Source organism: Camelus dromedarius, chromosome 1 (genome assembly GCF_036321535.1).
Source record: "Camelus dromedarius isolate mCamDro1 chromosome 1, mCamDro1.pat, whole genome shotgun sequence".
Lineage (NCBI taxonomy): Eukaryota > Metazoa > Chordata > Mammalia > Artiodactyla > Camelidae > Camelus > Camelus dromedarius.
In genome coordinates, this window is record NC_087436.1 from 119,776,653 (window position 1) to 119,800,945 (window position 24,293).

The 24,293-nt window shown below is 55.3% G+C and overlaps 1 protein-coding gene across 3 annotated transcripts in view; it reads left to right on the forward strand.

Annotated features, from left to right (window-relative positions):
- Positions 1 to 24,293, forward strand: part of SORCS2 (sortilin related VPS10 domain containing receptor 2) — a 444,959-nt gene that overhangs the window by 153,892 nt on the left and 266,774 nt on the right. For all 3 annotated transcript variants that reach the window (XM_031437870.2, XM_064488331.1, XM_064488336.1), the window contains exon 2: positions 20,595 to 20,662. In XM_031437870.2, coding sequence (XP_031293730.2) covers positions 20,595 to 20,662 — 68 coding nt within the window. The remainder of the gene's footprint in view (positions 1 to 20,594; positions 20,663 to 24,293) is intronic.

A 24,293-nucleotide genomic window follows, 5' to 3' on the forward strand; every position in this document is an offset into this window, starting at 1 on the left:
CCCGCCCAAGAATCGTTAGAGGCAACTGAGGCTCTGGGACGGCCAGAACACTGTGAGAGCCCACAGGGTGGGTGGGGGCAGCAAGACGTGTCCAATTTCGTGCGGGTGGACCTGGCCGGCCCGTTGGTCTCATTCAAGCCCCTTTCTCATCAGTTGCTTGGTGTCTGTGTGCCAGTTACTTAACTTCTCTGAGCACCAGCTGTAACTGGGGATAATAGTACCTCATCACAGGGTTGTTATGAAGATCAGTTTAGGCAAACGCTTATAACTTAGAGATCTCCGGATAAATGTTTGTGATGTAAACACAAGAGTCAGGTGATTGTGAGAATTCAATGCGAGAAGATTCAAAGCAATTGGAGGCAATCCTCTGCACATAGTAGGAGCGCAGTTGGATAGCTGAGTCTGCGTCTCTGGCCATCTCATGCCCATCTGCACACAGCTCTGTAACTGTGCGCAGCTGTACCAAACATGACCCCTTGGGGCATAGAATTTCCCCCCAGGTTGTAAATACAAAGCATGCTTATTACAGAAAAACCTGCAAGTGTGAGGAAGAGAAAACAGTTCCCTGACAAGCACCCTTACCCTCGGACACCCTTCTGTCTGGTTCGCTTTCTGCGCGTGTCTGTGTGTCTGTGCCCATGTCTCTGTGGGTTCGTATGTAGGTATGTGGGCATGATGTTTTTGACAGTTACACGGAGCGACATTCCCAGATAGTTTATCAGGAGTTTGCTGCTCCTCCACTGGGTCCTGGCCCTGCACCAGGGCTGGGATCGGAACATGGGTACGGGTCATGGTTGTTGCCTTCAAAGAGTTCGCAGTGTCGTGGAGGAAACAGACACGCAGATTTTCAGTGTGCTTGTGAAAGTGCAGGGAGGACCTGCTGTGTGTAGAATTTCAAATAATTTTTATAATTTTGCGTCATATTATCTCGAATCGCTGTTTGTCTCTATTCCCGTGATTTGTTTGCTGATTGAGTTAAATGGTTAAGCTACAGTTTATTCACCCAATAGCTGCTGCTTCTGCTTGCTGTTTGAAGTAAATAGTGCCGAGATGACACACGGATACAGATTTGAATGCTGACAAGCAGACATGTTAGTCCAGCCCCAAAGCTGGAGACAGTGATGGGCTGACAGATCAGACCTTCTGCCAAGGGTCTGAACCTCGTGGAAGGAAGGCACTCACAAAGCCACATGGCCATGGTCTCAGCTGGATCTCTACTGACATTTATCACTTCAGTTTCCCATCTGACAGCCGAGACCGCATCTTGACGCATGTTGAAATCGTTCTGCCAAATTTGCCCCGTCATTAACTTTCAATCACTGTTAATTTTAGCCAGGGCTCTTAATTTAAGTTTTTTGTCTTTGTCAAGTTGATGGAGATGGGTCTGCTTTTGGCCCTGGTGTGATGGTGGCAGGGCACTCCTTCACCCAGGACGGTAGAACGCCCTCCGACACAGCTGGCGATGAAATGCCAAGCTGGTGATTTAACTAAATCGGCTCAGGAAGTTTACATGTGGAGCCTGATTTGACAGGTCTGTTCTGTAACAAGTCACCCCTGTGAGTGGCAGCATCCTGTCTCGTGTACATAAGGGACAATCCTGCCAGATGTTCCCATCCTCACCCTTAGGAGGAAGACACAGTGACTCCACCCTGGGGAGCGCTTGTAAATTAGATTTCGAAAATAGAACCCAACCCTTCCGCCATCTTCCCCTCTCCAAACAGGTTGCCAATATATGCGTTTCCACAATGAAGGATACACACACACACACGCACACGTGTATATATATATATATTTCCCTCTGCTTTTAGCTAAAATTCCTTAGACTGACCTGAAATTTTTAGAGAAGCAGGCTCATGTTTATTTATTACAGGTATATTTATGTTAAATACAAGTGTGGGAAGCTGGTGGCTCTTCTTGGCCGTGAAAATGAAACCAATTTGGTTGATGAAAATGACCTTGAAGGAAACTAACATCTCTGTTGAAATTGATTTGATTGCTTCTCTCCTGGCTGATGTTTATTATTGGGGAGTCCATTGAGGTAACTTAAAGCACCTATGGGGGGCGCCTTCCCTTCCCCACTCCTCAGAGAACTCCATGTGCCAGGCTTTGCGCATGGTGTCCCTGGGTTACTCCCAGTCTCCACCACCCTCTCCAGGCCCACTCCCTACCCAAACAATCCCGGACAGCTAAGAATTAACCCGGGTCTGTCTCACCCAAGCTTAGGCCCATTCTGTGACCATCTCATTGAGGGGAAAGGTCACGTTTCTTTTCTGGCCCTACTGTCCAGCATGGATGCAGATGGATTCTTGGCATTTATAATTGATCTTGGCATTTATAATTGATCTTGGCTGAGACAGTCAGCAAAAGAGAGCCTCTTATCTGATCCCTCTCAATTTCCCAGTATCATACATAGACCGTCTTTGTCTGATCTGGTGTGATCAGTAGATTGCTCACATTTAAAGCAGGAGTGTGCAGTCATTGTGGAAGTCTGTTGCCCTGGGTCCCTGTGCCTGGGAGGGTGGCTGAGGCTGCCAGGTTGGAGGGAGGCAGATTGGAGAATGGACCAGCTCTCCACGTGGACTTGCTTTGAAAATAAGGACTCTCTGAGAAATCACATGCAGTCTGTGAGTTGCCCCCCAGTTTGTTGGTTTGCAGTGAGTTCGTGGGAGCTGGACAGCTTGAGTCCTGGGCAGGGAAGAGGGAGGACAGGACGGCTGTTGAGTGTCTCTAGGGTGACTCCGGGAGCAGATGCAGCCTGTGTGGGCCCATGAGGCAGAGCTGGGACCGATGGGAGACAAGTTCAGCTAAAGATGAGGGGGGCTTTGGGAGGTGGGGAGCGCCCCATCCTACGAGGTGTGCAAGCTAAAAGGCAGCTTGGCTGGGAAGCTGCAGCTATAGAGACATACATCCGCAGTGAGGCTTCATCCGCAGATGAGAGTTACAGGGTATTAGCCTCCCCACTAAACAGTCTTCTCACAGCAGGTATGCAGAAATTACCGGAGTCCATTTTACAGATGGGATGCTGGAGGCTCGAGAGATGGGCAACTTGCCAGAGACTCGTAGCTAGAGCGGGACAGAACCTTGTAGACCCTGACGATTTGTGGACTCTTCTAAGCAGAGGCAGGGGACTCACTAGAAAGACGTCACTTTGTTTGCAGGATTTATACTAAGACCTCTGTGAATGTCCTACATTCATTTAGGCTGTGGCATGCTTAGAAAACATGGTGAAGACAGCTGGAGAAATTTGCTTTTTAGAAACCACCAAATGTTATTTTAAAAATGCTTTTCTTAAAATACTTAGTCTCAGACGTTCAAAGCACGACTGTGATGATTTGCCTCTTCCTGGGCCCGGTCCCCCTCCCCAGTCTGCTGGCAACCTTTCCCCCTCCAGCTGCCCAGAGCCCGGCTGGGGACAGGATTGGAGATGTGGGACATTGCCAGTCCCAGGCCCCCGAAGGTTTCTCAGCAGCAGCGACTTCCAAAGTGTGAGTGTCCAGGACTGCCCAGGGAAGCAGTTTCTGGCGACGTCACCAGGAGAATCTCCTTCCAAGGGGCATAGTCTTCCAGAGGCCGCCCCGGTTATGAGTTCTTGGGTGCCAGATAAGGGCCGACGAGGCCAGGGTCACTGTTCTCAAAGACATGCTCAACACCAGCCGGAGATTTGGGACTTAACCTGAGCCTCCACGCAAGCCCGGCTCCATTTGAAGAGAGTCATTGCCCACGAATACAAATCTCGCCTGTGAGCTCCCCCAGCTTTTTGGCTTCACAGAAATAGCACTCACAGAGGATGGGCTTTTGTTGTCAGTCTGGTTTTACAGAAGCTGAAGCTGCTGAGGCCTGTCAGCAGTCTCACTGGTGTTTCCTGTCCTGCTGGAGTTGCGTTGGTGAGGTAGTGAGCTCCCCGGGGCTGTGGTGAGGATGCTGAGTGGGGCAGGGATTCTGCACTTGGAGAAGCTGGGTGTCTTCCAAAGTGTGGAATTTCTGCTGCCGAGGAGGGACGAGGACAGGTGTGCCGAGTGACCCTGGAGGCCTGGAAGGGGATGGCAGGCCTCTTTCTGTCTTCCCCATCCTGATCGTAGGGGAGTGGCTTGGCTTCTGGCGAGCACGCCCCTGACAGCTGAAGCGAGGGCAGGCCCAGGGCCCTGGCTTATCTTGGGTAAACCACACGCAGAAGGAGAGAACGCATCATTTGCGTTGTTTGTGCTGCGGTTAGCGTCCGCTGACTTCCACATCAGTCATGCTCACTTTTCTGTTTATGGAAGTGGTGTCAAAGTTTCCTGATGACGTCACAGAAGTGGGGTGGTTTAAGACAATTTACTAAGGTGCCCCGAGTGGGCGGTTCCGGTACTGCCGTTGCACGTGGCCCCTGAATGGTCAGACGTGGGTTTCTTGAACCGCGTGGCTGCCTGATGCTGATGGGGATTCCTGGCCCTGTTTGGATGGGACAGGGTGGCCACCTTGACCTGAGGCCCAGCTGAGAGAGTGTTGGCACAGGGACTCTGAGAGAGACACGGAGCCCGGAGCCGGGACGTGAGCCCCGAGGGAGCAGGCGATGCTCAAAGCCATCGGGCGCTAGGGGCAGCCTCTCCACGGAGGATGCCAAAGGCCTCCCCACGGCAGCTGCACCTGAAAGATCCCCTTTTAGCAGAAGGCCCACTTGCCCACAGCCATCTTCCTCGTCCTCCTCCCTGGTGAAGGCTGATTCCCCCACAAGAGTGGCAGCTCTGGCGGAGGGTGGGTGAGTGAGAGGGGTCTGGATGCAAAAGGAAGCCAGCCTCCGGCTGCCCCCACCCTTTCTTAGGCAAAGTGTGATTTAAACCATCTTTGAAAGCGTGCCCCAGTACAGGGACACTCGTAGCTCTAAGTCTCCCGAGATGTCCTGATGGGCGGCACAGGGTCATCCCCGCCCTCTTCTGCCGCGACAGCACCAGCTCTGGCCTGCAGCCACCTGCAGCTGGAGGACCTACTGTGTGCCAAGCGCCGGGGCGGCAGGATGGGCAAACCCTTGGTCCCGGTTCCCCAGGAGGGACGGCCCCCGCAGGGACCTGTCGGAGGAGGCAGGATGCCACGCAGTCAGCAGTGATGATGAGGAACAGACTGCCTTCACAGCACCGGCCCCTCCCGATGCCAGAGCTGTGGGCACCACGCCCACCCGGGGGGAGGAAGCATGCTGGGGAACGAGGGTAGGATGCGAGGGTGAAAGTGACTCAGGTCACAAGACTCGGCATCACCGGGAAAGCCTGAGACAGGAGAGGCCCCGAGGCCTCTGGAGGACCCTGAAGGGTGGGTGGCGTCATGTGGGTTGGAAGAAGCATTTCAGGGCCAGGAGTGGGGTGAGCCAGGCCCCCAAAGCAGGGCAAAGCTGGTGCCTGGAGCTGAGTGCAGGAGTGATGGGGGTCTTGGTCCCGCAGACCTTGTCTGCCAGGAAGGGGTCCAGGCAGTGGGAGGCTGGGGGGAGGAAGGGGTGCCCATGCCTGGGAGTGGGCCTCACCATCCTCATTTGCATTCATGTAGCATCACTGGTTGTGAAGTGAGTTCCCCAGTGACATCTCCAGGCTGTGCCCACATCTGTTGGCCCAGTGAGGCAGAGACCAGGCCCCTCAGATAGGGCCCCGAGACTGGTCAAGGCCACGAGAGGAGCTTGAAACCGATCTCCTGTCCACCCCGCCGGGCAAATGGAAAGGGCTTATTGGTCCCGTAGACTGACTGGGTCTCAGACTGGTCTGTAGATCCTGAAATAGGGTGGAAAACTGTGCCCATGTGCCTGGATGTTTATAGCTGTCCTGAGCTCTTTAACAGGGGCCTCCTCCAGAGGAGATGTCAAAGTCACCGTCCTTTAGGTGAGAGGGCAGGTATCACTGACCGTTTGCACTTGGGACCCAGTGTGCAGTCACTGCGGGGGGTCAGACTGCAGGTCTGGAGGGTGGGCTGGGGTGCTGCCCAGGGGTCCAGGGAGGGAGGAGGGAGGGGGCTGGGCTCTGGTGGGCAGGTGGGAGTCTCCTGCAGACATAGGGCTCTGTGCCAGAGACATTTAAAGACCCACAAAAATGTTTTAATTTCCTTTAAATTCAGAAGACGAGAAATAAATTTTTAAGTCAGGGAAATGTTTTGATATATAATATGAATATATTCTTTTTTATACCACTGCAGCTGTAAAATGGAATTGTTAATATGTTTTTATGGAGGAAGTGGCCCACGAGGGCCCAGTGCCTCAGGCCCCCCGAAGTCATTTTGGACCCCAGATGGCTAAGAGGAGTGGATTCCAGGAACAGGGACAGAATGGTCCCTCCCCCCGGCTTTCTCAGAAGATAAATTAGTCTTCACACAGCTCAGATGGTCCCTGGTGGCTTCCTCCCAAGCTGGTATCTGATCCACCAGCCCCCTTCCTTCCTGGCAATTCTGAGGGACGGGCCTTGGTGGGCGACCGGCCTGCCTGGACTCCTTAAGGCCAAGCGACCTTGTTTAGGGGCTGCTGTGGCCAGAATCTGGGCCTTCCCTGTCAGATGCAGCCAAAGGCTCTCTCTTTCATCACCTGCTTTCCCTTTGCTCCCGGCTCCCCTGTTCTGATGTGACAGCATCGCTTCCAAAGAGAAATTCCTGGAAGGAGTGAACACGTGCTTTTCTGACTGGGAACTGGTGGGGGGGGGGCACTGGAGCCTGGGGAGGCATTTTTGTTTCAAAAACAGGATCAGCAACTTCCACCCACCTCCAGGAGACACCCCGGTGCACGTTTTATGTCTTGAGAAGTGCGGCCCCGCAGCATCACGGCTCATCCAATTACCTTTTATTACCATAAACAGATCTGAAAAACGCCAACTCTTCCAGGTTGACACACAAGCATTGTTTTGAACAGCAAAGGCTAAAAGAAAAAAATCCCACAATTTCATTAAAATTTTTACTTACAGTGATTATTAAAAAGGAGTGAAAAGTGAAATTAAAATTCAGTCATGTCAGGTCATGAGAAATGGAGAGTAAACGATATTTTTAAAGGACAGCCGAGGTGGAGAAGTCTACCAGGACCCACCTATTAAAATTCACATTATCTCTTAAACAGATTTGATGTAAAAATGCCGTTTTCCATAGATCAGTAATGTTCCTACATTTATTTCCTGCCGACTGATTTTGATTTATAGGGGTCCTTTCAAACTTGGTTCTCAGCTCTCTTCTCTTTGGGACACTGGGCTTCGTGCCTGTGAAGGGCGGCTGGCTGGCGGGGGCGCCGGGCTTTCTCCCTCTAGCTCTCTGTTCAGGCACCAGCCACGGTGGGGAACCTGCCATTAACCTGGGGGGACCCTGGGGAGGGGGTGAGTAGGGACCCCTGGGGGCTGAGCTGCTGTGTGGAGCCTCCCAATTCCTCCTCCTGGCTGAGGCCCCTCTGAAGGGGCGCCTGGGGCGGTGGGACGAATGCCTAACTGTGGAGTCAGGCAGCCCCCGGTGGAGACCCCAGCCCGGCCTGTTCGCAGCTGTCACCTCCAACAAGCTGAGCCTCAGTGGCCTCGTCTGGAAAATGCCTGTGCCTGCGTCAGTGTCCTAGGGCCACCGTACAGATGACTGCACACTGAGTGGTTGGACAACCGGAATGTATTCTCTCCCCGTGCCGGGGGCCAGACGTCCAAGATCGCAGGGTCGGCAGGGCTAGTTCCCTCTGAGGCTGAGGGGGAGGCTCTGTTCCAGGCCCCTCTCCCAGCTCTAGGGGGGTGTGCCGGCCATCTTTGGGGTTCCTTGGCTGGTAGACGTGTCACCCTGATCTCTGCCTCCATCTTCCCTTGGCCTTCTCCCTGAGTCAGCTCTCCTTTTCTTCATAAGGACACTTGTCACAGGGTTTCAGGCCCTCACATAATCCAGGAAGATCTCATCTCGATCTTCAGTTACATCCTCAAAGGCCCTTTTCCCAAAAACGGTCACATACACAGGCTCCAGGTGGACATACTTTGGGGGCAGCATTCAGTCCATCACATCCAGGGTCTGTCGGGGCCCAGCGGGGGCACCAGCCTTCACTGGAGGTGGGCAGAGGGCTCCAGAAGTCTTCCCAGATGGACAGGCCTGCGGGGCGTCCCTGGGAGGAGCGGAAGTGTGCCTGCCCGGTTAGGGGAGGAGGACGGGGGAGGCCAGGGATGTTACAGGAACAGGAAGCTGAAGGCCAAGACAAGAAGAGTGGGATAAACCTGCAGGCCAGGTGTGAAGGGGCGGGGCCAGTTCAAGGTGGGTGGGTCCTCCCTGATTGGCAGGTCCTGCCTGATTGGCACGTCCTCTGCCTGGCCAGCACTAGTTCATTCGTCCCCTCATTCATTCCCCAACCCCTGACATGTGCTGACACAAAGGCGAGGCTGGAGACCGGGCTCCGGATGCTCCTGGAGTCAGTCTGTGCAGTCGTTTTGAGGCCTTGGGAATAAATCAACCTTCATGTAGCTTTTTGTTTGGACGAGGGCTTTCAGAGGAGTGGCGAGACTGGAACTGTAAAACATCCAGTGCAAAGCTCGTGGGCCGAGTGTCTACTGGGGACCTGGCTGGGTCATGGCAAGCTGGGACGGGAGGGGTGCTACGGCTACCCTGGCAGCCCCCAGCCCAGCCTGGCTCCCGGCCCGACCCACCAAGGCCAGGGAGAGCCTGTCAGCACGGAGCATACAGCGCTGAGCCAGGGAGAGCATCGCCCTTGGGCAGCACTGGGGGCCGTGAGCCCCGGGCGTCCACTGCAGAGGGGGAAGCTCTGCACGCATTGGATTGGGCACCTCCGAGGCCAAAGCTGGGGATGGGCATTTGGTCACAGAGGGATGCCCGGGGCGAAGGGCCTCCTTTCTCCCAGCCAGTCCCCCGGGGGCCTTGGGGCCACATTGTGGAATCACAGTACTGGGCTTGGGGCAAGCAGACCCCTGCTCCGTGTGCCTCAACTTCCACACCTGCAAAATGGGGACAAAGCGGTTCCCAGCCACCAGGGCTATGAGGAGGATTAAATCAGATGATGCCTGTCAAGTGCTTAGCACAGGGCCCAGGACAGAGTAAATCAATATTATTTCAATGACCAGTGAGGATAAAGAGGAGGTTTTCTTGGCTCAGGCACGCAGGGGATGCACACGGCTGCTGCCCATGTGCTGTGGACTCTGTGGGCCAGATGTTGGTCTCAAAGCCACACCTGCCTCCCCAGGAGGCTGGGCAGCTGCGTAAGGAAATGGGGTTAGGGGACTTTAGGGGCCACACGTGCCTTTGCGGATGACGGCACTTCCGCTGCTCTGGGTGATGAGTGTCCCGCCAGCATGGACACCACAGGGGCCAGGAGAGCCCCCGAGGACCCTGCTTTGGGGGACCCTGCATCTTACTGTCTCTCCCAGGGACAAGGGGTCGTGGCCACTAGTGGGTGGGGTCACAGGTTCAAGTCCACGGCTCCGGTGAGTTGTTCTTTTTCTTGCCTCCAACGTCTTTTTTTCTTACATCCCGGCCCGTGTCTGGCCCCCACGTCCTGGGGACGCCTGGGCAGGGCCTTCCCATCACGCGGAGGGAGCCCGCCGTTGCTGCTGTTCTGATGGGCGTGTGTGCTCAGATCCATGCTGCCCCGTCTGCCTTGTTTGGCCAACATTCTTTCTATGCACCCACATCATTCCTCCTGGAAGGGAGAGGAATGCATGCCCTCCCACCCCAGACCCTTGTCAGAAACCCTCCTCTGCCCTCCCCAACCCCCCACATGCTGTCCTGCCCTTGGATTCAAAATGCTGTCCTCAGATTGCCTCGTCTTGGCAAAAGCTTCTGAAACGAGGGACTTTCTGAAGGGTCATCTGCCTTCTGCATTTGCAGAAAGCTGTCTTTTCTTCCCAGAGCCTCCCCTGCTCCTGGAAGCGGTAGCCTGTTGCTCTCGCCTTTCCTAAGTGTCGGGGGCAGTGGGGGAGGCTGCACGGTCACCCCAGCGAGATGGAGTGAGGCGGGCTTGCTGGGCGGCTCCGACTTCTGCTCCTCTAGCTGGGCCACCGCCGGGGCCCTGGCAGCCAAGACAGAATGGCCAGATGAGGTCATGGCTTTGTGGGAAGAAAGGGACCCTATTTGGGGCCGGTGACTCAGCCCGAGGCATGGCATCATCGAGGGCGGCCGGCCTCTGTCTCACCCTGGTTGTTGAGGAGGGAAGGGACGGTCATTTGTCCAGCCCTCCTTGGTCGAGACAGGCAGCGTGCCAGGCCCTCTGCACATGTGATCACACTTCATCAGCTCAGCCGCTCGGAGACGTGTGGCCGTTGTCCTCCAGTGTTGCAGACAAGGAAGTGATGCTAGAGCGGGAGGGCACCACACAGCAGTGAGGGTTCACATGCAGGCTGGGCCGGCTCCACAGCGGTGCACCTTTCCCTGCAGTGGGCCTCACCCTAGTGCTGGGATTCAGGGCAGAGCAGGTGGTGGGGGGATGGGGCCCAGCCCCCAAAGAGCATGCCTGCTAAGGGAAAAGTGGGTATCATCAAAAGCCAGCAACCTAGTCTGGAAACATCCTGGAGGGCCTCCTGGAGGAGGTGGCAGCTATGCTGGCCCTGTAGGTGGAGAGGTACAGGGGTCTGTGCCAGGGGAGGCAGAAGGATGGGCCCAGAGGTGGCCAGATGTGCCTATGGTGGTGAGTAGGTAGGTCTGACCGCTGACGGGTTGATTTACAAACTTCTCAGAGTATTTCAGTGTACACAGCAGCATCTCACCTACACCTCATCTACACATGATGTTTCTCACACTAAACAAGCACTGGCCAGACCAGGAGATACAAAACAGTACTTCCTGGAGACAGCACATGCCGACTCCTGCCCAGCCCCAACCTGCATTTAGCGCTTACTGTAACCCTGTTTGTACCCGAACCTTAAACCCAACCCTACCCCCAAGCCTAATCTCCACCCTAAACCTCACACTGACTCTAATCCCAGACCCTCCCCCGGCCCTGCCCACAAGCCTCGCCCTAGCCCTAGCCCAGAGCCTGAGCGCCGTGCTCACTGCGCCCCGCCAGACTCACTGCGTCTTCGCTCCAGCTCTGGAAGCCGGCAGCATCGCTTCCGTGTCACAGGTGAGGAACTCGAGGCTCCAAGAGGTGAGGCCAGGGGAACACGGCTCAGACGTTGTGGAGACAGGATTCAGACCCGACCCTTCGGGCTCTGGGAACATGGTCCTCCCCCCGTGAAGTCCTCCAGGCTCTGCGGAGTCGCCTGGAGCCAGGGGCTGGGGCACTGCCTCAGGAGGGAGAGCTGGCAGCTGCGGGCACCTTGGGAATCTGCCCCGTGGACGGAAGGCCAACAGCTTTGACAAGTACTTCCTTGGTCCACGTGGGCATGAGAAACTCCAGGGAGGCTCCCAGGGCGTGTGGGATTCCGCCAGCCTGGAGCATCAGGGAGGGCTTCACGGAGTGGTGGTGGTGGTGGGGGGGTGGCAGCAGTGAGTCAGCGCCGGCCGGTGGCCTGAGCCGGCAGCCCTGGGGGTCTGCAGCGCGTTGGTGGGATTGACCGAGCCTGACTTTGGAGAAGCAGCACCCGCCACGTGGCCTTCTGAGCCTAACGGGCTCCCTCTCTCTCCCCTCCGCGGTCTTAGCAGGATCCCTCCCCCTGGTGAATAAACGCAGAGTCGGTTTCTCTTAAATGGAACCGACTTCCCTGTGAGGGATTCATCCCGGGTGGAGGCGCCCAGCGCCGAGCCCAGGGGCCTTCCTGGGGGCCTGGGGCTTTGGCCGGTCCATCTGGCTTGTGGGTCAGCAGGAAGCCCCCTCCTCTCTTGCTCAGGCTGGGAAGAGCTCCACAGGGGGCTCTTCTAGAAAGATCCACAGTCTTGGCCTCAAACCTCCAGCTCTGCTGTCTCTTGAGTGCGCCTTTGGGGTGGCCACTGTCCCCTCCCACCTCAGCTTCTAATCTGGGACGTGGGAAGGACGGTGCTTCCCCGAGGGAGCTGCTTCAGGGCCTGGGCAGCCCGGCTGAGGTAGGAAGGGATTTCTCAGTGGCCTTCACTGGGGGAAAGAAAGCGGACATTTATTGAGCACCAACTGAATGCTTTCCTCAGGGTCTAGTCTTTGCCCACCATGCATGCCAGCTGCACTGGCATGAAAATGAGCATCTGTCTCATGTTTTGAGGGTGGGAGGGAGGACCGTGGCCAGACATGAGGGCATCCTTCATTGGAGGCGACACACCCTGGAGTGGCCTCGGGGCCCACAGTGACACACATGTTCACACACGCCCCTGATGCTGGAGGTGGAATGGCTGATAAAGCCGGTGGTTCAAAGGGTTGCAGGTAGTGAGAGGTGTCCAGGGAAGACCTCCCCGTCCCTCCTGCCACCCTCTCCCTACAGAGGGCACCACACTAAAAAGGTTTTTATGTTTCCCTCCACCGTGCCATCACACGTCTTCAAGCGGAAATGGATATAGAGCGTTATCCCCCTCTTTTTGGGGGGGGGGGAGTGTTGTGACTGGTTTTACTTATTTATTTAGTGGGGGTCCTGGGGATCGAACCCAGGACCTGGTGCAACGAGAGGCACGTGCTCTACCGCTGCCCTTTCTCATTTTTTTAATCGAAGCAAAATTCGAGTAGCATAAAACTCATCATTTAACCATTTTGAAGTGCTCAGTGCAGTGGCTTTGCCTCTCCCATTTTTAACTCAAAAGGAACACAGCACTATTCTTCCCTGGCTCCTCTCCCTGAGCAGCCATCCCGGCCCCCTGCCCCTTCTCCCGGACACATCCCCCCACCTGGACCGGCTGCGTGGTGTCCCCGTGGTGGCTATGCACCGGCGAGTGGCCGGCCTGCAGGTTATTTCTGGTCTTTAGATGTTATTAACAGTATCTCGGGCAGTGACTTTGGACAGCCATCAGTCCACGTGCACAGGGACTTCCAGAGAAGTGCTCCCCAGCTCCCCAGAGTGGCCGGGCCACGGTGGATGGGCTGTGGTTCTGCTGGTGCTGTATCCTCGCCGCAGCGCGTCCGAGGCTCCTTCGTGAGCAGTTCCGTTCCCGCCCCTCCTGCCTGCGGCTCTTCCCCTCCGTTGTGGTTCAGCCTTTACCTCGCTGGACTCACATCTTCCCAAGTGCGGATAACGAGGACCCCAGGGCCCACCCGGGCTTGACTGGTAGGAGGTCTCCAGCCTCAGGACATAGGCCCAAGAACAGCTCTGCTGTTGGGTGAGGAGTCTGCCGAGCCCTGTGTCACCCCCCAGGACGGACGAGCACGCTGGGGGATACGAGGCAGGTCTGAGGCTCAAGGTGAGGAGGTGCCCACGGGCCTCACATGCGGCCAGCCAGTCAGCTGCCCTCCCGCAGAGGCCCTGCCGGGCTGAGGCCGCAGCCCCGGGTCCTCCAGCGGGGCTTCACGCGGGAGGGTCACCCTCACATCCTTGCTTTCCTCACCACCAGCTGTGGGTCAGCCTCTTTGCCCAGAGCAAGGGACCCTCACTGAGAACCCATGTTCCCTCTGCAGGGGACTGTGCGCCTCGTTACATGTAACTGGGCTGCGTCCAGACCCCTCTGGGGCCCCTGGAGGGCGTCTTCTGAGAACAGGTGGTGTCTCTCATGAAACTGCTCAAGTTCCCAATTCACTGTGAGCATTTGGGTGATTTTTCAGGCAATGACATCATCTTGTGTCTTGATGATCAGCCTTCCTCCCGGGACAGCGTGGTACAGGTTTTAAAATCCTTTGATATCCATCCTTTGATACACTGTCCCCTTTCAGTGAGGTGAGGGAAGGTGGAGCAGGGACTTTCCCTCCATTTTTTAGATGAGTAAACTGAGACTCAAAGGCACACAGGGTTTGCGCAGGCGCTGGGGCATAACCAGCAGTGGGGCAGATGTAACAAGCCAAGGCATTCTATACCACAGGCAGCTCCTGCTACACCAGCCCCCGCTGGGGCCCAGCAAGACCCCCATGGCCTCTCTGAGATGCTCATCCTTTCTGGAACAGGGTGTAAGATGCCTTGGCTGGATCAGGCCTCCACAAAGGCTCTCCCAGGAGGGTGCCTTTAGCTCCAAGCTTAGTACAGGAAGCATCCTTGGTGTGTGGGTGTATCAGCAGTCTCTCCATAAAATCTTATGTGGAGATCCCTGAGCGTGGATTGCATGTAACCCTTTCTGCACATGAACGTGTGTTTACAGAGAGTGAAACACATACCTACACCTTGGCAGTGCTCTTGTGAGCATCCTGGAAGCTTATGTGCAGAGGGAATGTCACTGTCAACAGGCCCTGGGGATGCTGGCTGGCTTTCTCTCTATGGATCTACATGCCTGGCAAGTTGAGAGATTAGACTGTTTGTTGAATGAATACTCGAAGTCACCATAAAAAAATCTTATTCTCTGCCTTCTTTTTTGACCTCCCTTTTTTTCTTCCTAACATATGATTCCTGATATGTTTTACTTGTTCTCTCATCCAAGGCCCACCATGGACAAGCTGTTATGATCTTGGGGCCATTGTGTTCTTTCTGTTTCTCGGTTTGTTCATCTGTCATGAGGCATTTGGTGCATGTAAGGTGTGGAGTGAGTGCTGTATAAGCATTTGCTGTTATTACTGTCATCACCGGATGTTTTGGGGAAAGCCCCTGCCCTCCTTCCCACCCTCAGCATCTCTCCTATGAGGGGCAGTATACCACTATGCAGACGCAGGAGGAGGGTTCTGCCAGGTGGCATGTCTGCCACATGGCCCTGGGATGGATCCTTCCCCTTTCTGGCCTCAGTCCCAAGGTGGGCTCCTAAACCCACGAGTTCTGGTGTTCCAATATGATAGAAAGTCATACACATTCCACAGTCAACTTTCACAGCTGGACAAGTGGACTGGTGAGGTGGGGGTGGGGAAAGGCCACACCAGGAGATGGTCTTGCCTTTTTGGAGCCTATTTTCAGTTAATTAATTCACTCAATAGCAAGAGGCAGACAGTACAGAGGGGCAGAGGAGCGTTCTAAGTACAGATATCAGCATATGCAAAGGCCCTGGGGTGACTGAAAATCATGGCAGTGAGCACGTACCTGAGTATGGTGTGTGTTTGCTGCCAGGTCAGTAGGAACAGGTCAGCAGCATGAGGATGGAGAGGACAGAGCCCTCTTGAGTGATACAAGGAGATGCAGCTTCTCATGTAGTTGAGCAAGTGGGGCCCCAGGACTTTTTAAGGGTGGGGACCTGCCAGTGCAGCTTCTCAAAGGTTAAAACACAGATTCTCAGCAGGTCTAGGGTGGGGCCTCACCCAGGTTCTGAATTTCTAGGAGCTCCTGGGGAGCCTGTGTGGCCGGACCAGACCCCACTGGGAGCAGCAAGGCTCCAGACTAGACCACGCTGTAGCTGGCCCTGCCCTGCTTGGCCTGGAGGATATCAGTGACATAGGCGGGCCTTCTAGGTCCTCACAGGCCAACTCTAAATTTTCCCTTTTTCTGTTGGGAAGTTGATTTCAGAGTTCACAATTAGCCCGGAGTTCTTGCTGCCTTCCCCCACGATTTTTTTTGTTTTTGTTTTTGTTTTTGTTTTTGTTTTTGTTTGGTGTTACGGGCTTATTGACTGACAACGGAGTTGAGCCTGAATATGTGTTATTTTTTTCTGATTATTCTTGAGCTCTTGGAAGGCACACAAGTGTAAGGCTGCTTCAAAGTCCTTTCCCGCTGGCTGTTTTGAAGGTCAGGGCCCTAAATTGGAGGTGATCTGGGTGTTTCTTGTCCCAAGAGGGGCACATTTTAGGTGGCAGCTCTGAGCTCCCCTAATGGCAAACTTGGTGAAACCCACGCAGGCGCCAGGGTTGAACCAGCTCCCAGCTCAGCACCCGGTCCCTGCAGGAGCCCATGCCTCTGGTCGGCAACGCCGTGCTGACTCCGACCTGGCTGAATGCCGCCTGAGGGGAAGAGGCGCCACTGACTTCCCATCAGTGGTGATGTTCTTGTGAATCTGACCCAGGATTATAGAAAAAGCTGATCTCAAAACATGCCAATGGCCGCTCAGGGGGCAGGGCCTTAGCTCCCACTTCTGTGCCCTGATTTCTGGTATAAATTCATGTGGATGGACATCACCCTCCCAGCAGCCCAGTGATGTCTATGTGAATCAGCCTCATCTCACAGATGAGGAAACTGAGGCTCAGAGGGTTTAACTGACCCGCCAGGGTTGTCCCACTGCTCTGCACCCACATTGTCTTGTTTTAATCCGTCTGAGAAGCTGTCAGCAGCACCAGTGGGACCTGATAGGGAAACGGAAACAGTGACCGCTGTCTGCAGGTGGGGTGTTCACTGCGTGCCATTGGCCTCCGTCAGCCCTGGGCGCCGAGACTTGCCCCAAACCAGCCTCCCCTCAGAGTGACAGATCTGTTAATGACACATCGGGGTTCTCAGCTGGTGGGCGTGGCTTCCTCCAGCTACCAGGCTGTTACCATAAGCCCGTTCTAGGAGCTTTGAGACCCAGGCCCCACGCCTGTTGCAAAGAGAATCTAACAAGCTCATTGGAGAGAAGAGAGAAGAGCGTGTTGAATGACTCACCACTGGGTTTGGAAAGGAATTGTGGAGTGGAGGCAGGAGACAGGCTGCTGGTGATGGGGGTGGGGGCTCCGCTGCCCACCCAAGGGTCTCTCCTTGAGCTGAGCGTGGACGCCAGGGTTTCCTTTTCTTGTTAAGGAGCGAGCCCTCGGCCAGCCTGTACTGAGGGAGCAGGCTGGTGCGGTCCACCTGGCCCGTCCCTGGAATAACTCAAGGGGCAGTGGGTGTGGTGGCTGGGCCCTGGACGGGGCTCTCTGGGGACTGGGGTCTGCCCCGCTGAGCCCTTTCTCCATTTCTAGTGTGAGGCACTGGGTGAAACTGTCCCAGGTTCCCATGGGTTCAGGTTTTCCATCTGATGCCCACATGGGCCTCCTTCCTTGGCCTTCCTTCCTTGCTTCCCTGACCAGGAAGACGGAGTGGAACTGGGTGTTCAACAGACAGGCTCTCTCCCATGCATCAGGGGGGCCAGTGGGGCACTGAAACTCAGGAACATCAGAGGAGTGGACAGCCGCCTGGGGACCAGCTACGATATTCACAGGGTCCAGTTCATAACAAAAATTGGGGCCCTTGTTCAGACTTTTTAATGAATTACGATGACAGCAGAGCATTAAACCCAGGGCAGGGGCCCCTGAGCACAGGGCCCAGGTGTCTGCACAGGTTGATGCCGGCCCACCAGCCCGGCTGCCAGGTTGGGCTCTCGCTGGGAAAGGAAGTGGGGTCTCACACCCACCGGTTCCTGAGCCTGAGGGCTAGGATGGGCATGGCCTGAGTGAGTCTTGGGCTTCAAGGACAGGGCGTGTCTCACAGCCCTGGGTGGTGTCACTGGGGTCAGAGGCAGGGCGGTCCAGGCGGAGGGGCTCTCGGGGGGCCGCAGGCACCTGGTGGCGGGCTTGGCTGTGCCTTGGCCTGAAGGACGGGTCCTGGCTGCTCCCTCCTGTGCAGGGCTGTTCATTCACTTACTCACCGACTCATTCACTCGTTCACTCACTCAACAGACATTGGCGAACTTTGCTCTGTGCTGAGCTCTGGGAATTTAGGGTGGATCAGAGTAGAACTCAGCCCTGCCATCACAGAGCGTCCAGCCCAGCAGCCTCAGGGACAGGCAGGTCTGGGGAAATCCAGAGAGCCTGGCTCCTCTGGGGTCACGGCCTGGCCTGTCAGGGTGGAGGGCTGCTGGGCTGGACCTGGCTGAGGGTGCAGCCAGGGAGCCAGGGGCATCTGCACATCCTATGCCTGGAAGGCAGGCACCACAGAGAAGTCAGGGTGGGGCTGAAAATGGAGCCAGTGGAAGCTCTGGATTGGCGACAGGAGGCCCCTTTCCTGCCATGTACAGTGTCAGCCAGGTCACTGGACAGCTTTGTGCCTCGGTTTCTTCATCAGTAAAATGGGAACAACAGTATCGGCCCCTCCCTATGGGGCCATGAAAGATCTGGTGAGCTGATGTTCTTAATGTGCTGAGTTGGCACAGCGTAGGTGCCCGGCACCCCCACCAGGAGCCTGCCCAGCCCCAAGGCCCGGAGGACCAGAAGTGAGAAAACGGGACATGGGGGTGACCAGGGACAGTGTGACCTGTCCTCCCTTGGGCAGGGGCAGCTGAAATCCTTGTCTTTTCCTTGGATGCTCCCCACCATCCCTAAGGACTCTGGGGGGCTGTGGGCTCAGGCAGCCTCTGGGTGGGGGGAGACCCTTGGCAACAGCCAGGACACAGAAGCCCCAGCCCACATTCCGGGTTTTTCTCCCACCCAGATCAAAGCACCCCAGAGCTGCGGTAACATACCAGTTGCTGTAAAAATAGTTCCTGGGATATTTCACTTCCAAACCTGCCTGGCCGTTAAGAGCCTGAGCTCTGAAGTCACAGTCTGGGGTGACACGCCAGCTCGCCTGCTTACTGGACAAGTCGTTCTGGCACAGTATTTAAGCTTTCTCTGCTTTAGTTTCTTCATCTGCTGAATGGAGGCAATAACACATGTGGCCTCGTTGGTTCCTGGGGGTGGAGTGGGTGTGGCTGAACCTTGTTTGCCTGTGCCCCCAGGTCAGTGGCCTCAGTGGGTGATAACAAGGGTGTGTGCAGGGCAGGGATGGGGTAGAACTTCATCCTCACCCTCCCGGAGGACGCTGAGTGTTATTTCCTCATCAGATCCAGAAATTGAGGTACATGGGGCTTGAAGGGTCTGACCCCAGAACAAAGGGGTCCTTCCTGCTGCCAACTGCAGAGACTGGGGTGCCCTGCTCTGTCCATCCGCCAGGCTGACCATGTGGGTGGCTCCTGTATCAGCCCTGGGCAAGCACGACCTGGGTCCTGGCCTCGGGATCCCAAACTCTCAGTGGGGCCGAAAGTGCAGGGTCAGAAGGAACTCGAGGAGACAGTGAATCCCTGGGAGGGGCCTGGGAGACTTTCTGGAGGCGGCGTCAAATAGACTGAGATCTGAGTAGGGTTTAACCAAGGAGTTAGAGGTGGTGGGGGAAGAGGGTCCCAAGATGAAGAAAAGCTTGTGCAATGGCCAGGAATGGCTGGAGCTTAGAATGAAAGGGGTGGGTGTAACTGGGGACTCTCGCCCAGAAGGGGTGGGAGGGGGAGCCAGTCCTGCTCAGTGATCGTCCACACCTGTAGAAACAGTACCCAGGGGCAGAAGTTACCAGGAGGCTGAACTCGCCCCACGGAGGGGCCCGAGCGCCGCAGTGGGGGTGAGCCCCCCGCCCCTCCAGGTGTGCCAGCAGAGCCCAGATGGCAGGTGCTTGAGAAGGATGTGGGGTTGAGGATTTCACCCTGGAGGGGACCGGATTAAACAGACTTTGAGGTCCCTTCCAGCTGTCACACTCCGGCTTCTCGAAATCCCCTCTGGGAACAGCAACACTATAAAATATAAATCAATAGGTTAAAACTACGCTTGTCTCCTACGAGCCCAGGCCCTGTCACTCTGCTGCCACCCCCAGTCTTCAGAGGATTCCCGCTTGACTCGGGCAGCCTGAGAGCCTGGCAGGAGAAAATCGCTTTGTTCCCGAGCAAGGCAGGCTGATCGTGCCTCCATTGAAGAGACCTCGGGTTTTCTTTTTAATCATAGCTGCTTCTAAAACACACACCGTCCCGTCTCGCTTGACATCCTCTCCTCCTATCTTCCCCGCTTTAATCGCCAGGGAAAGAAACCAGCTGAACTGCTGGCGGCAGCTATACCCCAAAGACGCAGAGCAGCGGAAGTCCTGCTCGTGAGGAGGAACCCAAACTTGGAGATGGCCAGTGCGGTGACCCCAAATTAACGGGCCTAATGGCCCCGCTGGGGACCAGGGGGTGTTCCCATTTTACCTCCCGGGGTTCCCATGGCAACGGGGATCTTGGGAGCAGCTAACAGGGACTGGCAGTGAGTGAAATGAAATTTGATGTATGTGAAAATGCAGTGGCTCATGGAGTAATTGGGGACAGCGCTCTTTTCTCCACCAGAGTCTGATCCTTGTTTTTGTTCGTACGTTTTTGGGGGGAGAATTTTGGGTGCTCTTAACCACATTTATTTTCATTTTGGTAAACAGTTGCATCTCCTGCACAGGCAGGAAATGAAAACGCTTTATTAAGTAGGGCCCAGGGTGTGTGGTGAATAGTTTAGCAACGACAAAACGTGTGTGTGCCATCGACGATTTACGGACCCCCTCCATCTGTCCCCGCTGTCCTCGTCTGTCTTCCCATCCCGCTGTCACTGGCCCTGCCATCAGCCGCCATCCGGGGAGTGTAACGCCAGCACGTACTTCCCGGGCTGCTCTTGTCTCCCGAGCAGCCCCAGCAGCTCTTTCTGGCCGGCTGCTGGTTGTTCTCAAGGGCGCCGGTGGGTTCAGAGCCCAGTGCATTCTGTGCTCCCCAGGATCACTTCCTTGGCATCCCTTTGACTACAGTTTGAGATTGTCCAGGGCTGAGTTTGAATGATCCCTATGGAACAGCCGCTACTAGGTGGACCTCACAGGGCTGGGATGTTCCCAAAGCCATTGTGCAGAGCAGAGCAAGTTTTTGGAGCGTTAACCAGTGCCGTGTCTGCGTGCTCTGCTGCGAGGTGGCCGGGGCTCCCAGAATTACCAAGTGAGAGGGGCCCGGGCAGCTGATGTTGGAGAGGGTGAGAGGAGTACCGATGTATCCTCTTGGGGAACCTTGAAACCCACTGATTTCTGCCTTTGTCTTTGTTGTCGCCACAGGTGATTCTGATCCTGACGAAGTATTACCATGCAGACATGGGGAAGGTTCTGGAAAGTTCTCTGTGGCGGTAAGTCTGCCCAAGGATGGGCCATTCTCCTCATGCACCTGCGCGTCTCTGAGGCTGGAGGCTGAGATCCCAGGGCCCTGCTGGAGCAACCCCTGTGAATTGGAGGCCTTGAAACTTTTCTTTGGCCAGAAAATGCTTAGAGAAGAAGTTGAAGGCTAATTAAGAGCTTTGTCAGTGTGCACAGGCCGCGCTGAACAGACAACCGTTCAGAAAGCTTCTTCCCTTTCTTCTTGTGTTCTTTTCCCCTTGCTCTTTTCCTCCCTCAGGGGGAAGGGGGTTTGCATTGTGAATTCAGGTCAGCGCACAATTCCCTCTGCTTGTGCTCTGAGCTTCCGTCGCGGCTCCTGGAGTCCACCAAACGCGCCGATTATCCTCACGGTCCGGGCGTCTTTCTTGCTTCCTGGCTCAGCCGGAGAGCTCGGTCAATAAATAACCCGCTGACAACGGGCGCTATCTCTTTATATGTGAAATGTGAATTCAGTCCAAGGGCGTTAGGCAGACGCTTTGATGTTTTAAATGAGGAGAGAAGGAGGCTTTGAGAAACCATTTTGGTTATTATCATCGTCAGTGTTTACATCTGCTCACCCGGGAAGGGGGAAGGAAGGTTCCCAGCATCTTGGGCTGTGGTTTCAGAGCTTCTCCCAGGCGAGGATGCTGTGTTCTCCGGGTACCGCCTGCCACTGCCACCTTCTCTGGGTGTTGAACTGTTTTGCTTTCCAAGACGTGTTTCTCTAGTAATAATTAATTCACTTTTCTATGTGAAACCCACTAGACAGCACAGAGACGGGCTGATCAGGACTCCTCAGTTGTGTGCAACCACCTGGAGTTGAATTATTTTTGGCTTTTGGCTTTGGTTTTAGTGCAGGGGCTTGGTTCATTCTGCTGGTTCTTACTGAGGAATTTCCGTGATGCTTTGGGAATTTGCTGAAGTGAGCATGGAATCGGGTCCTTTCTTTGCTGGGTGAGGAGCGGTTGTCGCCTTGGGCCGGCCGGTCTGGGGGCCCTGGTGCCGACGAGGCCGGGTGTGGGGACTGGGCCGTGAGTTTTCCTTCGCTTCTTTTCCAGGCAGCCCCCCTCAGCTGTGGGTGCACCTCCCTGACTCACCAGCCTGCTTTCCAGGTCCATCGCTAGCCTCAGGAAAAGGAGTCTCTGACAGATGGTTTCCTGCCACGACCCCCCATTTCTTTAAATGTTGGTAGATTTTAATCTTGTGCCTTGAAGCAACTCATCCACTAAGGAGATTGCTTTTGAAAATGCCCCTCCAGGGTTGGGTAAGGACCTTCACTGTTTGGGAGGAGAGTGGAAAGTGGTGTGAGCCTTAAAGTCCCAGGGAAATCTCATCGGCTGCCCTCTGAGGACTCGCCTTGGAGAACTGCTTACGGGTGGGCCGACCCCCGGAGGGCTCCCTCTCGCTGGGCGGGTGGTCCGAGGACAGGTCCCCTGACCGCAAGGTGGAGAGGCACTCGCGTCTTTTCTTCATCCCAGGAGAATTCCTCGACTAACTCATTCCCTGACTCCTGCTGTCAGCCCGGGTCTTCATGAGCACTTGCTGATCTACCAAGAGTGACAGTGCCCGACCCCTCCCGCCCGCCACGTCTCAGCACGGCCGGAGGCGGAGGAAGCAAGGATGTCAAAAATATTGTTTGAATAGTGAAAAATCCTTCCCGGTGTAATCTGTGCTTATACAGACAGAGTTTCTGGATGTAGTTACAATTTACTGCAAGTCCTCCTGGGGACTGGGAGTGGGGGTGGGAGTGACCGTGGCCGGCCCTACCGCATGGAGACCAGGCCTCCAGACGCAGAACTCTTCAAAAGCAGTGGGAAAGCCACAGAGCCAACCACCCACCTCAGAGCTGCTTCACAGGGCCTCCTTTTCCTCCCGAGAGCCTCAGTCTCCTTGTCTGTAAAATGGGGCTAAAATACCCCTGGATGGGAGCTTGGGAGGACTGAAGGAGATCACGCACAGACCATCCCTAGAATAGTACACAGTCTAAATTTAGTTTTTCTCCAAAGCAAATCAACAGATTTTAATTTTCCACATTCCTTTCTCATCACTGTCTTTTTTACTCAGACGCTTCCTCTCCTTTATTAAAAATACATACAAATGCATTAGTCATTTCAAAAAAGTTCACCCACACCCCCACCCGTCGGGCGCAATTACTTTCTTTGTTTATCTTCTCTCTCTTATGCCGAGTCCTTATACAGTTAGACACAGAATAAAGTCTTGCATCTTCTTTCTTTCACACTACAGCATGTTTCTGGTTATTCTGTGTCGTACCATGGTCTGCATCACCATCTTTTTACGGCCGTGCACTTGCCCTTTAGATTGATTCATTCTATTCCTGAGCCCTGCTGCTGCCGTAAGAAATTTAGGCCTGTGGGTTTCCTTTCCATTTGGTCCCCGGGAAGGAGCTCTGGGAGCTCCGTTACAGAGCCAGACGGCCTGAGCAGATTTACAGCTGGCGGGCTGCAGCGCCAAATTCTTTTTCATGGGGAACCCGACCCTCCACCTGGGCCCTGCCTCCTGGCCGGCTTCAGGCTGATGACTTTTCTCCAGCTTGCTAACCTACCGGCCCAAAGGGGCAGCCGTGCCATTTCATTTGCACGCCTTCGATTCCTGGTGAGGGTGGGCAGTTTCCGTGTTTAATTACCAACGGCATTTTTCTCTCGCCAGCATCATCTGCTCATGACCTTTCTGTTCTGGGACTTGAACGAGTTTGTTTAGAAGTGGAAAGATTGCCATTGGTCGTTTGTCGGGACACCACCCAGCCCTCTGCCGTTTCAGGCACACGTGGAGGGAGGTGCACAGTGCCCGTGCCTGGAGGACCCGTGTTAAATGCGGTTATTAAAGACACACGTATTGGACTTGCAGCAAGCCCCCCAAGAATTCTCTTGTGTGATCATAGTAGATACATTTTTAATGACAGGTATGGAATTTTCATTCTGGAAATGACTCCCTGAAACCTGAGGTGAATGCATTTTTAAATGTCCTGCAATTCATGGGCTGCGTGTCCGGACTGTCTTTCCCTGGCCGCCTCCAGTGGTCCAGCACTCTGCCCCTTTTCCTGTGGGCCGTGTTCTCCGCTCAGCTGCTGGGCCCCTCTGAATCAGTGCAGGATGGGGTGGGAGGGAGGGGTGGGGTGAGGCCCAAAGACCTCTTTTCCAGACAAGGTCCCGCACGGTCTTTGGGGTAGGACGTGGACAGGTCTTTTTGGTGCCACCATTCAGATCAGAACACTGTCCATCACCACCTGGATCCAATGTCCAGGACGGCTCTCACATCTGTCCCCCTCTCTCTGTCCCCTCAGCCTTGCTCCCCTTCTGCCTCTCCATCCTCAGGGGGTCCCAGCAGTGCTTCCCAGCTCACCCCACGGCCGCTGCCCCCCCACCTCCAAGCCCCTCTCCTTGCAAGGCCGTGGGGACTTGATACACACACAGAGCCACATCTGGTCCTGCTTCCTCGCCCTGGAGGCCCCCGTGGATGCCACCCATGCACCCCAACCCCCTGTCCAAGCCCGGGCAGGGGAAGTTCAGTGGGCAGAGCCAGAAGCTACAGGGCAAGCACACAGAACATGGGTGCTCGTGGAGCATCTAGGGGCCTTAGGTGCGGTTTGTATCCACTCCACAGTAG